The 14,033-nt window shown below is 40.1% G+C and overlaps 1 protein-coding gene across 1 annotated transcript; it reads right to left on the bottom strand.

Annotated features, from left to right (window-relative positions):
- Positions 1-2,014: 2,014 nt before the first annotated feature.
- LOC129409725 (complement factor I-like) lies at positions 2,015-12,256 on the bottom strand. Its single transcript, XM_055156248.1, has 8 exons — positions 12,134-12,256; positions 8,796-8,858; positions 7,292-7,395; positions 7,093-7,197; positions 5,798-5,973; positions 5,422-5,523; positions 4,327-4,475; positions 2,015-2,147 (listed from the first exon to the last, which is right to left on the bottom strand). Exons 1-8 carry the CDS (start codon positions 12,254-12,256, stop codon positions 2,079-2,081), a joined length of 891 nt encoding a protein of 296 aa, XP_055012223.1. The 3' UTR covers positions 2,015-2,078.
- Positions 12,257-14,033: the final 1,777 nt, after the last annotated feature.

The following is a 14,033-nucleotide window of genomic DNA, read 5'->3' as shown; positions in this document are numbered from 1 at the left end:
GCCCCCCTCAGTGTATTGTTCTACACTGCAGTGTACGCAATATAATAAGTTGATCTACTAGTGTTTATTAAAACTTTACCAATCAGTAATGTTCAGCTGATGTGGACGTGGTGCTTGAGCTTCGTGCTCCTCAAAGTCCTCGTCTGATTCCGGGTCCAACACATGCGGCTGAAACGCGCTGTATCTCCATGATGAATAAAAGTTTATTTCTACCACTATCAGGGTGCACGTCTGTCTCCCCCTCCCTCCTGAGATGGGCGGAGGAAGGGCGGCTCACTCGTCGCCTACGTCAACGTTTGGAGGGCGGAGCCTGTGCTTTCTCAGGACGGGCGGGGGGAGAGCAATAGTCGGCCTTTCATAGTTCCTGGTCTGTGACTTTCTCCAAGAAACCAGTATTGTGTTTGTATATGTGCAGAAGATACAATGTGAAAAGAGTTATTTACATGAGATGGGCCCTTCAAGGAGTTTTTAATTGAAAATTTATGGAAGCACATTTCCACCAGTAAATTTTAAAAAACCCTCACAGAAAGTCAGAATTTTTTTTATATTTTTTGTTTTAAAAGTATAAAAAGTCATAGTTATGACTTTCTGTGAGGCTTTTATTTTTTATTTACTGACGGAGATGGGCTACCATAAAAATCTGATACTAATCGGCAGTACAACAGGATTACAGTCATACCATACTCCATACAGATGTACAACAACTCACCTTTATGTAACAGATAATACTCCCTACAACTGTACAACAACTCACCCTTATGTAACAGATAATACTCCCTACATCCTGTCAATCATCATAACATTGTTGTACTGTCTTCCTTTGACCTCTTGTATATAGCTAAGATTGTATATTTGATTACTTATTTTATTTTGACTTGTACATTTACATTTAAATAATTATGTTTTAGCTGTCTCTTGCTTTTTCCATTTATACTTTTTGCTCTTTGTTATTATATTATATTGTGATGTGTGGGCTCCTGTGTTCATGCGTGTGAATGGGTGAGTGGTTCTGTGTTGTAAAACACTTTGGGTGCCCTGAAGATGGAAAAGTGCTGTGTAAAAATGTGACCATTTAGTCGATACAAAAGCTAGTAGTACATGGGAATAGAAAAAGTACTACTACTACTACATTTAATGTTGAAAATGGCATTCAATTGCCTAAAGAAGAGTGTTTTTATTATCATTGTGGTATTGGAATTGGTATTGAGTATCAAGTCTATTCCTTAGTATTATCATGACAACACTAGTTTTTAATAATGTATAAATTTGTTAATTAATTAAACACAACTCTTTGTTTTTTGTTTATTTCACATGTGTAAATCATGAATGCTGTTGCTGTTGTTTTTGCTTTGACTAAAATGTTCCACAGTATGCCATTAAACATATTTACCTAGCACTGCATTTGTATCTTTAGCTCAAAAATCCCTTGAGAAACATGCAATCTTTCTGTGAGTGGGCTCATCTCTCCACAGATCTGACCTGTAAGTTGGCCAAGTTGCTTGTCGCCATGGAAATAAATAAGTTTAGAGCATCCAAATCTGAGTTACTTTATGTTATGATGTGTCTCTGTAATTTTAAGATTCAGAAGTATTATGTTAAAATTGTATCTTTGAATGTGGGGTTGGGACAGATTTCTTATGTTACAGAGTTTCATATAAATAAAATGATTTGATTGAAAGCTTTTTATATTCAGTGTTTTTTTTAGTTTTTTTTTTTAATGAAATTAAGAAATTACATCTTACTAAACTACTACCAAATGACATCACAAGGTGGATCAGAACATCTTGAGCTTTGGAGATCTAGACAGACTAATAATAAAGGATTACTGAAACATTTAATAACCAATTCACTGCTTGCTTGAGTGATCGCTCATCTTTGACTCTAAAACCTTAAAGAGCACGAGGACAAGTAGGATTAAATTCTGCTCCACATTTCTCCATTGAGGTAAAACAGAAAATATCAAGACACATTGTGAAATTATTATTCTACCCAATACACAAACAAGTAAAACCTTTTTTTTTTAACCAGTTCTATTTTATTTGGTGTCGTACAATGTTGGAAAAATGTAAACATGAGGACTAAGAATTATATTGTGTGACAAGCGGCCATCCAGTGTGAATTCGGATCCACTCGTAGAAATGAGCCACCTGGAAACAAGAACAAAAACAGCAGTTTATGTTAATGACTAGAACCAAGAACTCACTATTGATACTTTAACAGACATCATGGAAGCCCATTTCTGCCAAAAAATAAAAACTAAAAGCCTCACAAGAAGATAAAATTATGTGTTTAAAAACTCATAATTATACATTTTCAAGTCATAATTAGGAGTTTTTTAAACTGACTCTGAACCTGCCATGTAAGTAGACGGGCTGGTACGACCACTTGACCACTTTTCTGGAGAAGCAATGTATAAACCCAATACAAGGAAAATGTTAGTTATTTTACTAATTCACTTCAGAAAAAAATTTGAACTTTGCACATCAATTACTAGAAATGTGTGCATTGGAGGAGAGGGAGCAGCCCAAGAACACAGAGAAAAATCTCACACACTCTTATTTGTAAATTGTGAGATTTATCAGGACAAACGGTGCAACGTTTCAGCACTAGGCCTTCGTCAAGCAAACAGAATGAAAGCTCAGGTGGACATCTTAAATAGGGTGTGGCAAGCACCCAAGGGTGACAGGTCATAAAGAAACAGTGTACCAAAATCCCATAATTCAAAAAACAAAGACAATCAACATACAGTATAATGATAATAATAATGGAATATTAATCATTAGTAGAAAAATCATTGAATAATAATAGAAAAATAAGAAGAATATCTGGATACATATAGACATAGTGTATATTCACCCAACTATAAAATAATGCTGTCGTGCCATATACACATCTATATATGTATATATATATATATATGTATATATATATATATATATATATATATATATATATATATATATATATATATATATATATATATATATATATATATATATATATATATATATATATATATATATATATATATATAATATATATATCAATGGATCTTAAAATATAGCTCACCCAAAACGAGAGAGACTTCATGATATAACAAATGCCTACAAAAAAAATGCTAAGATTGAAATCATCATCGAGTCCTTTTGGAGCTAAAGTTTGGAGAGTATGAATCCAAAATGCTTCCCATTGTTTAGGTGTCCGGTCAAGGTCCCCTCCTCTGAGCTGATTGGAGGGAGGACATGCTCAATGCCACAGAAACGGAAAGAACTAATATCGTGTCTCTGATCATTAAAGTGTACTGCTATTGGATAGTCCCGGTCTTTCCTTCTGATGGAGATCTTGTGCTCACTTATTCTTTGTTTGAGTTTTCTTGTGGTCTTGCCAATATAAGCTTGGCCGCATGGACATTTCAACATGTAGAGCACATGTGTAGATGCACATGTGATGACACTTTTTATGGCATATTTCTTACCAGTGTGAGGGTGTAAAAAAGTGGTCAGTTTTTACTGTATTATTGCATTGGGCACAGCTGCCGCGGTGGTAGTTGCTGCTAATTCACTTCACATAGCATCAAAATGTCACAGTTTTCAGTTAACAGAGATGGACACTTTGCACATAGTCATTCATATGGGATTTGTGTGGATATCTCTTTCATTTTTGTCTTTTTACATCATTCACTTCATTAACAAGCAAATGAAGCTTTGTGGAGAATGTGAAGCTGTCCTGAACTCTCCAGAGGATGGCTTCTCCAGGAAAAATACCCATGTGCCTGTATGGCAAGGGCAGATTCAAAGTCAACTTTAAAACTCATAATTATGACTTTTATATGCCCTCCACCGGTATTAAAGCAGAACTGAACATTAAATCTACTTATTATTATGTTATAAAGTTTATAAAGCTCCATTAGACCCAAAACAAATTAACCTGATGCTTAAAGGTGCACTGCGTCACTTTTCTGATGGAGGATCCACTACCTGCTTGTCTCCATGGATGTTACTGCTTTGCCTGGAATGTTCCTTGGTATGACATTAAACATACACAGCTAACATTTATTATTGCATGTGTTTCTATTGCTCCAAAATACAATCACTCTTTCTGTGAATAGGGGCGATGCTCCACAGATCTGACCTGTAATGTAGCGTAGTGCTGTAACCTGCTTGTCTCCTTCCTGACAGACAGGTTTAATCTATACTGTGGAACATTCTAGACAAAACAATAACACCTCCATGAAGACAAGCAGGTGGTGGAGCCTCCAATAAAAATCTTTAAACAGTCCCAGGCAGAAACTTTTGACAAGCAATTTCCACTGCTCCGTCCTTTTACCAGTGTGTAGACTCCAGGGAAGCCCGGCTCGCCACACTTGTCTCCCCAGCTCACAATGCCCCACAGGTAGGACACGCCCAGCTCATCTTCACACACCAGGGGCCCCCCACTGTCCCCCTGGCACGAGTCCACAGAGCCATTCAAATCCCCTGTGACAACAAACAGTTTAAACATGTCCTATATTACACAAAGCTGACTCTTGTGAGCTTTAAGCCATGTTAGAATGCTGTTACCTCCTCAAACATATACCTGGAGTTGTGTTTTGTTTCATTCACAAATATTTCTTTTACTATTAGTGTGTCTAAAATGATCCATATTAGTCTGGTACATAAAGTATTACCATATGACATCACCATCATCATAGATATAAGGGCAAAACACAGATCAGAAAATAGCATAATACTGGCCCTTTAAGAGACCATTTTGGGCAAAACTGGGTTCCATCTTCATTCCATCATTCAGTACTGAACTTTTTTGCGCTTGTAACCGTGTTATAATGCTCTATCTAAGGCTACATTCAGACTGAAGGGCTTAATGCTTAAGTTCAGATTTATTTTTTTTTTTTTTTTTTGGGGGGGGGGGTCGTTCTCATTTCCAATTAAACATGATTTGTATGTGATCTCCAGGGTGAACTTTAAATGCCCCAGAAGCGAGAGCGAGCATTGCTACAGAAGTAGCCTAAACGTTGGGCAAGTCTCCCAAAATACAGTCCAGTTCTTTGTAAAATGGACAGGTTACACGTCCATGGCCGCTTTGTGTGCCTGAGTGTTTAGGCTCTTTATTTTTTGTTGACATTGGAGCCAGGCCGCCTGTAGTTGTGCTTGGCCATTTCTTTGGCAATCATTTAAAAAACTGCCCAGTTCCAATAAGGCCCCTCCAGATTGGCCTGAATACAGCAGAATACAGAATACAGTCGCATGTCAGAAGATCAGATATGTGTCGGTTTCAGGAGCACATATCCAAGTAGTCTGGGTCACATTTGAAAAAATCTGATCTGTGTCGTTCAGACTGTCATTAAAAGATCAGATACAGGTCCTAAGTTTTGTTCTGCTTCTGTTTGACATAGATATTTAAGGATTTTCAAAATGGTCTCACCTGCACACATCATTCCTGCTTTGAAGCGATCTTTATAATGCTGCTCACAATTAGGAATCAGGGAGACATTCGCCCATAGCAGGACCCTAGCCGCTTTACCCTCTGGAAAAATACAGATATTTAGATATACATATATACATACTCACCATAGAGTTACAAGTCAGATCTGTTAAGAGGCATCCCTGCTCAAAAGTCAGGTTTTGGGATTGTTCGATACTTTAAGTATTACTTGGTATCACACCAAATGCCTCCTGAGGGTGTTTGGAGATTCTGTTGTGTAAAGCATCTTATTCTGCATTTTTGACCAAGAGAAAATAAATAAAGCTTAAAAATGCAAAAATCCTTTATCTCCGGTGTGTCGTCTTGTGTGTGGTACCTGCGGTGCGGCCCCAGCCTGAGATGCTGCAGGTGTGGTTGGGCTGGAACAGGTGAGGGGTCCAGGGCACACACACGGAGCGCACCGCCGGGTTCTCTCTGAAACACCTCTCTTTAAACGGGAGCTTCTGCAACTCCACCAGAGCGATGTCGTTCTCGTAGGTTTTACCGTTGTAACTAAAGAAGAGGAGGTTAAACTGCATATGACATGTTAGACTGCTCATTTCCTCAGACTCATTTTTGTAGGTCATCAAGCTTCCTGCTGACCGTTTCCCCGCTTGTGACCGTGGAAGGGCTGCAAACTAAAGATCAACCGATATGTTGTTTTTTTCATGGGCCATTATATCATTTAAATTTACTACAAATTCATCCAGACTCAACCTTTAAGATAACTGTGTAGTTTTGTGCAATTATCTCATCCCATTAAAGTGTTCAAATAAAGCTTCTTGTGTATTCTTTATGCATATCCGCTTGTGCTGGAGATTGAATTGAACCGGACCTGCATATGCGTCACCTAAAACTCACTGACTTATTAAACTTAATGTAGTTACAAGAGCTAAGAGGCCAGTTTACTCTTTTTGCCAGTCCCATGTCTGGATAAATGGAAAAGGATATATTGTTAAAGGTGCACTATATCACTTTCCTGGTGCAGGGTCAGCCTACATTTTAATAATTACTTGGAATGTTTCACAGTATGGTATTAAACTTAAGTATCTCCATGGAAACAAGCAGGAGATGCCACAAGACCAAGATACCAGTCAGAGGAGGGACTGCTGACTGTAGGTATGCATGTTCTTTAAGCAATAAAAACACCCATAATCAAAGAATGGTAGATGGACAAGTTTAATGCCACACTGTGGAATATTTCAGACAAATTAATACCATCTTCATCAAGACAAGCAGGTAGCCAACCCTTTACTCGAAAAGGTACACAATGCACCATTAATATAGGGCATCAGGTGTAAAAAAAAAAAAAAAAAAGAACTGGACCTGCATTTTATGTCATTATTTGCCAATTTTCGCTTAATTATTAGAGTCACATGTTTGGATAAATAAAAAAGGTTTATAATGCATTGATAATACTTTAGTCTAATATGTGCTTTTCCAGACACTCAAAATTGCTTTTCAGTTTCATGCATTATTCAATCAAATCACACTTTGCGGTGATAAGATTCTATTGAACAAAAACAGACCTGGAGTTGTGTTTTGTTTCATTCACACGTTAGCATAATATGGGCCCTTTAAGGTAGGGCATCAGGAGTAAAAAAAAAAAAAACATGAATTGAATGTATTTACAGTGGGTGGATGTGGATGTCTTGCACTGGGACGATGTCAGTTGTGTTTTGAGCTCTGTTCTTCTTCCACAAAGAGAACTTCACCATAAACGCAGAGGGGTTTGGCCTGTAAGGAATACATAAACATTACTATAATAACAGATATAAATGAATCAAATAAATACTACATGTTGTTCATTCACTCTAGGTTATATTTATACCTGACACAGTGAGCGGCCGTGAGGACCCAGCAGCCTCCGATGTACGCTCCTCCACAGTCAATCTTCCCAGAGTCCACAAGCGCCACCTGCCACTGGATCTGGTACTGCATGACACGGTTAAAGTGATATGAAGTGTTGTATGTCATCTTTTTTTTGTGTTATTTGTAGATTAATTTATAACTCAAAAATATTGCTTTGGATCAATATAAAATAATTATATATGGCTAAAGACTATAAAAACATAACTAAAAAGCAAGCCATATATACAGTATATGCCATATGCACTGACCAAAATATATGGAGCCTAATAGATTATATCACTGATGTCTATTGAATTATTTTATGTTTGTAAATTATTAAAAATGATTCAAAGCACTCGCTTTACTGCTCAGGCCATGTTCCTCCTCTCACCTATGGTCATGAGCTTTGAGTATTGACCAAAACAACAAGACGGCAGATACAAGCAGATACAAGCGGTCAAAATGAGTTTCCGCCACAGATTGAGTGTCGTTTCCTTAGAGACAGGGTGAGGACCTCAGTCATACAGGAGGAGCTCAGAGTAGAGCTGCTGCTCCTCCATGTCGAGAAGAGCAGCTGAGGGGACGGCATCTGATGCCTCCTGGACGGCTCACTGAGGAGGGGTTCATGTCCCACTGGGAGGAGGCCCTGGGAAAGATCCAGGACACACTGCAGGGACGATGCCTCTTGGCTGGCCTGGGAACACCTCAGGAGTTGGAAGAAGTGTGGGTAAAAAGAGAAGTCTGGACTTCTCAAACCGGCGCCTTTGTGATGCCAGAGTGATAATGAAGAAGAAAACAGCTGTTTTTGATCAAATATGTTTCGCAACTATTCCAAGTTGGTTCTTCAGTTCTGGTCAGACGCTGGTGGACACTTCCTTATATCTGCTTGAAGGAGCCAACTACACGGAAACTACTCTGAAACTATCACACCTACTTGTTTACTGTTTCTGTTTGTTGAGAGAGAAATATTAGCAGAATCATTGAGGCCCCTGATGGGAGCTTTCACACCTCTGAGCCTGACCCAGCTATCACACTGTTTTCTTTGTTTTGATTTAGGTTTGAGGCTGGAGTTGTAAATAGGAGAGAGATAGTGTCTGAGCCCTCCATTCCTGTTAAAGATGGATTGTCTTTTAACAAAGATGGCCTCCTTCACTCCCCACTTAAACCAATTCTTTTCTCTGGCACAGATCTGTACCTCACTATCCTCAAAGGAGAGGTCCATGACTTTTAGATGAAGATGTACAGCAGAGTGAGGTCCACTGCTGCTCTCTCGTCTGTGTTGGTACATCGTCTTGTGAAGTGGCTGTTTTGTTTCTCCAGTGTAGCGCTCACTGCAGTCTTCACTGCACTGAATGGAGTAGACCACATTGCTTTGTTTGTGGCTCGGTATTTTGTCCTTTGGGTGGACCGGTTTCTGTCTTAAAGTGTTTGTATGTCTGAAAAAGACTGGGATTTCATGCTCCCTGTGTATTTCTGTTACTCACTGGTCTGGCAGGCACACCTCCAACCACCCTCTTTACGCGGCCTCCTCCTCTTCCTCTCTCCACCTCCACTTATCCAATTACCACTCACTGAAACAGTAACTGTAACCGAATACAGTTACTCATAATTTGTACTCTGATTACGTAACTCCGGTACATGTAATCTGTTACTCCCCAACATTCATTACCACATGACATCACAAGGTAGAACAGAGTGTTTTCTGTTTGAGAGAAGAGCATGTGAATGAAACAAACCACAACTCCAGGTCTGTTTGTGATGAAGAAACAACATTATAACACAGATCAGAAAATAGAGTAACACGAGTCCTTTAAAGATCATGTTTTTGGAAACTCTTTACACTTTTAGACCTTGTAAGAAAATACTTGGAATTTCAAACTGACTTTCACAACAATATAAATGCAGATTTAAACACAGACTTGAACTGGAACTTGCTTTTATACAAATGCTATACAAATAAACTTGCCTTGCCTTGCTTTTCCAAAGGCGCCTTCTAGTGGTGTAACCCGTGAGCAACAGGTCCCACACCTTTTTTAAGATAAAACCAAAAATAACACACTTGAAGAATGTGAAGAATGACCTGAAACTTTTTTTTTAGCTCATTGAACCTAACTGAAAGAAGAGAGGCCGGGTTTCTTGTGTCTTTTTTGAATGATTTTGATTTGTTTCTTTGATCAGGAGCTTTGAAATTGCCCCTTTTAACGTGAATGTGTTTTTGTTTGGTTGTTTTTTTGTGCATTTCTTGTGTTTTGAGGTGATCTTCTTAACTACGCAATGGTAAAATGCACTCTTGTTTAATGTTATTGATCAAAATCAGCAGAAATTTGGGGAAAAATACAGTTTCATCACAGACATCACACGGTGGAGCAGAGCATTTTGAGCTTTGGAGATTGGTAGACAGACTAATAATAAAAAGTTACTCAAATATGTGTGAATGAAACAAAATACAACTCAAGGTTTGTTTTTGAGGAGATAACAAGATTATAACATGACTTAAACCTCACAAGAGCCCATTTTGTGTAATGTAGGAACTTACCGTATTTTGTGCCCTATAGGGGCACTGTCATTGAATGGTCTATTTTCTGACTTTTTTCACATATAAATCACACCGGACTATAAGGTGCATTAAACGAAACACAACAGTTAGATAAGTCAGTCAAACTTTATTTAACACATTCACAATAACTCTCAACTTTGTTCAATTTTAACACGTAAATAAATACTGTCTGAGACGCTAAATTGTTAGTATATTCACAGTAACTCATAATTGTTTAAAACAGTTGGGCAATTTACAGAACGCAAGGGTCAAACACTGATAGTTTTGTAGACTGTATCGAAAGACTTTTCTCAAAACTTCAGCAAAAGGACATCTTCTGTGCGGAGACTTTAACACTGACTTTTTGAAATGTAATGATCATTAACCAACAGAAAATTTCATAAATACTTTGTATAGTCTATTGTAACGCGTAGTTGGCTTGGCGGTCTGACTGCAATATTAAGTTGTTCAGAAGTAGATTCGCTGAAGAGCCATAGGGTAAGTGAATGAAGAGCGGACACTTGTTAAAGTTTATAATATGAGAAATTGTATTATATTTTTTAAGTTGGCAATAATAATAATAATAATAATAATAATAATAATAATAATAATAATAACAACAATATAATATAGACTTATTTATACTTTGGATATATATATGTATTATAAATAGGACAGATATGACATAATAAACAAAGCAAAAAACAAAACAGACAATTGAGAGTCCTGTGAGATCATATATTGTCTTTTTTATGGGGGGGAGGTTTAGTTCACTAGTCGTATTGACTGAGATTCAAAGTTCTTGAGAGTCTTTCTTGAAGTATAGATCCAGTGAAATAGAGGGAAAAAAATATATATATGTATATATATATATATATATATATATGAGTGATTTAAAAAAGGACCTGAGGACGGGAATGGGAGGGCATCTGACACACAGGGCTATAGGAGGATGGGGTTTAAACTTATAACTACTACTACTGCTATGTTCCACAGTATTAAACAAATATATCTTGTGTTTATACTACTAACTGGTGTCTTTATTTCTCAAAACTACTGTAAAAACATGTATTTTTACTGGTCCTGCTGTAGTCCTGGTTTAGACCTGGTTTAGACCTGGTTTAGACCTGGTTTAGACCTGGTTTAGTCCTGGTTTAGACCTGGTTTAGTCCTGGTTTAGTCCTGGTTTAGTCCTGGTTTAGACCTGGTTTAGACCTGGTTTAGACCTGGTTTAGTCCTGGTTTAGACCTGGTTTAGTCCTGGTTTAGTCCTGGTTTAGTCCTGGTTTAGTCCTGGTTTAGACCTGGTTTAGTCCTGGTTTAGTCCTGGTTTAGACCTGGTTTAGTCCTGGTTTAGACCTGGTTTAGACCTGGTTTAGACCTGGTTTAGTCCTGGTTTAGACCTGGTTTAGTCCTGGTTTTAGACCTGGTTTAGTCCTGGTTTAGACCTGGTTTAGACCTGGTTTAGACCTGGTTTAGTCCTGGTTTAGTCCTGGTTTAGTCCTGGTTTAGACCTGGTTTAGACCTGGTTTTAGTCCTGGTTTAGTCCTGGTTTAGTCCTGGTTTAGTCCTGGTTTAGACCTGGTTTAGTCCTGGTTTAGTCCTGGTTTAGTCCTGGTTTAGACCTGGTTTAGTCCTGGTTTAGACCTGGTTTAGACCTGGTTTAGTCCTGGTTTAGACCTGGTTTTAGTCCTGGTTTAGACCTGGTTTAGTCCTGGTTTAGACCTGGTTTAGACCTGGTTTAGACCTGGTTTAGTCCTGGTTTAGACCTGGTTTAGTCCTGGTTTAGACCTGGTTTAGAACCTGGTTTAGACCTGGTTTAGTCCTGGTTTAGACCTGGTTTAGACCTGGTTTAGACCTGGTTTAGTCCTGGTTTAGACCTGGTTTAGACCTGGTTTAGACCTGGTTTAGACCTGGTTTAGTCCTGGTTTAGACCTGGTTTAGACCTGGTTTAGTCCTGTTTAAAGTTGTCTAAAACAGCCCACAGTATTTAACCCTGTGTATAAAATTCTATTCCACTCGACTTCATGTAAACTGATCTCAGACTGTACAGTTGTTGAAAAGTCCAGTGTAGAGGAGTGAAAAATAGAAACATTAAATGAATAAAGAATGAAAATCACTAAGTCCAGTTGAATGAATTTATTGCAGAGGTCTTCAACAGGGGGTCTGTCTCTCTCTCTCGCTCTTCATCCCTTCATCTCTCGCGCTCTGTCAAACTGCAAACACGTCGACCCGGATTTTGTCGTTTCTTGTTCTGTACATGAGAAAAGTTCCGTTACAGGTTCACCTTTACGCACAGCGGAACTGAAGATCCACACGTCCGGGAGAGGAGGAACAGAAAGGTGAGAGGGAGAGAAGAGCCGTTCTTGGTCTGAGCCGTCCCCAGCAGCAGCACGGCTCCTGGGATCATTCAGGCTCCGAAACCCCTCCACCACCACGGTAAGGTGACGACTCAAGGAGGGGAGGAAAAAGGAGACGACAGGACAGGACACGACGGGAGGAAAAAGAAAACAAGAAAGAAAGAAACAGAGAGAAACAGAGAGAGAGAGAGGGGGTTAGACAGAGAGAGGGTTAGAGAGAGAGGGGGGGAGAGACAGAGAGAGGGTTAGAGAGAAGGAGAGAGAGAAAGAGAGGGAGAGATAGAGAGAGGGTTAGAGAGATGGAGATTGACAGAGAGAGAGAGAGGGAGCGAGAGATGGTTAGAGAGAGAGAGACGGAGAGAGAGTTAGAGAGAGGGAGAGAGAGAGAGAGGATGAGAGAGAGAGAGAGAGGGGGGGAGAGACAGAGAGAGGGTTAGAGAGAGAGAGAGAGAGAGAGAGAGATAGAGAGAGGGTTAGAGAGATGGAGATTGACAGAGAGAGAGAGGGAGCGAGAGATGGTTAGAGAGAGAGAGACGGAGAGAGAGTTAGAGAGAGAGAGAGAGAGAGAGAGAGAGAGGAGAGAAGAGAGAGAAGAGAGAGGGTTAGAGAGAGGAAGAGAGAGAGAGAGGGAGAGAGAGGTTAGAGAGAGAGAGAGGAGAGAGAGTTAGAGAGAGGGAGAGAGAGAGAGAGGGGTTAGAGAGAGAGAAAGAGAGGGAGAGATAGAGAGAGGATTAGAGAGAGAGAGAGAGAGAGGTTTAGAGAGAGAGAGAGAGGGGAGAGAGAGAGAGAGAGAGAGAGGCGGGGTTAGAGAGAGAGAAAGAGAGGGAGAGATAGAGAGAGGATAAGAGAGAGAGAGGGGGAGAGACAGAGAGAGGGTTAGAGGGAAGGAGAGAGAGGGAGGGAGAGAGAGAGAGAGAGGAGAGAGAGAGAGAGAGAGAGAGAAGAGGTTAGAGAGAGAGAGAGAGAGAGAGGGTTAGAGAGAAGGAGAGAGGGAGGGAGAGAGAGAAAGAGAGGGAGAGATAGAGAGAGGGTTAGAGAGAGGGAGAGAAAGAGAGGGAGAGAGGGTTAGAGAGAGGGAGAGAGAGGGAGAGAGATTGAGAGAGAGAAAGGGTTAGAGAGAGAGAGAGAGAGAGAGAGAGAGAGAGAGAGAGAGAGAGAGGAGAGAGAGAGGGGGGGTTAGAGAGAGTGAAAGAGACGGTTAGAGAGAGAGAGAGAGGGAGAGACAGAGAGAGGATTAGAGAGAGGGAGAGTTAGAGAGAGGGTTAGAGAGAGAAGGAGAGAGAGAGAGAGAGATTGAGAGAGAGAGAGGGTTAGAGAGAGAGGGAGTTAGAGAGATGGAGAGAGAGAGAGGGTTAGAGAGAGGGAGAGAGAGAGGGGGGGTTAAAGAGAGGGAGAAAGAGAGAAAGGGTTAGAGAGAGAGAGGGAGAGAGAGAGAGAGAGAGAGAGAGAGAGAGAGAGGAGAGAGGGGAGAAGAGGGTTAGAGAGAGGGAGGGAGACAAGGAGAGAGAGAGGGGAGAGAGGAAGAGAAAGAAGGAGAGTGACAAGAGAAAGGGAGCAAAAGACAGAGTGAGGGAGAGAGAGAAGACAGAGGGAGAAAGAGAAGCAGGAGAGAGAGAAAAGGAGAAGCGAGAGATGGAGGGAGAGGGAGGGAGAAGGAAGAGCTAGCGCTTCAGGAAAGACAAAACCCAAGAGCAGAAAGACCTGCAAGCTGCAAGAAGAGAAACAAGAGGAGCAGCGGGCGGGGGGCCTGGCAGGAGCAACAGGGCTGTACCTGGAACGCCCACAACGAACGGCACGGGGACACCTAGAAGGAGGAGCAGAGCGGGG

The sequence above is a fragment of the Boleophthalmus pectinirostris genome, unplaced genomic scaffold, assembly GCF_026225935.1.
Source record: "Boleophthalmus pectinirostris isolate CB_2022bp ecotype Guang Dong unplaced genomic scaffold, ASM2622593v1 HiC_scaffold_20, whole genome shotgun sequence".
NCBI lineage: Eukaryota > Metazoa > Chordata > Actinopteri > Gobiiformes > Gobiidae > Boleophthalmus > Boleophthalmus pectinirostris.
The sequence above is the reverse complement of the archived record's forward strand: the minus strand, read 5'-3'. Positions and strand labels throughout refer to the sequence as shown.

Coding starts and splice junctions, on each gene's coding strand:
- LOC129409725 (XM_055156248.1), bottom strand. CDS start 12,256: ATGATCCCAGGAGCCGTGCTGCTGCTGGGGACGGCTCAGACCAAGAAC. Junction 8,859..12,133: donor CAGTTCCGCTGTGCGTAAAG/GTGAACCTGTAA, acceptor GGATAAGTGGAG/GTGGAGAGAGGAAGAGGAGG. Junction 2,148..4,326: donor TCCCTGGAGTCTACACACTG/GTAAAAGGACGG, acceptor TCTTGTTTCCAG/GTGGCTCATTTCTACGAGTG.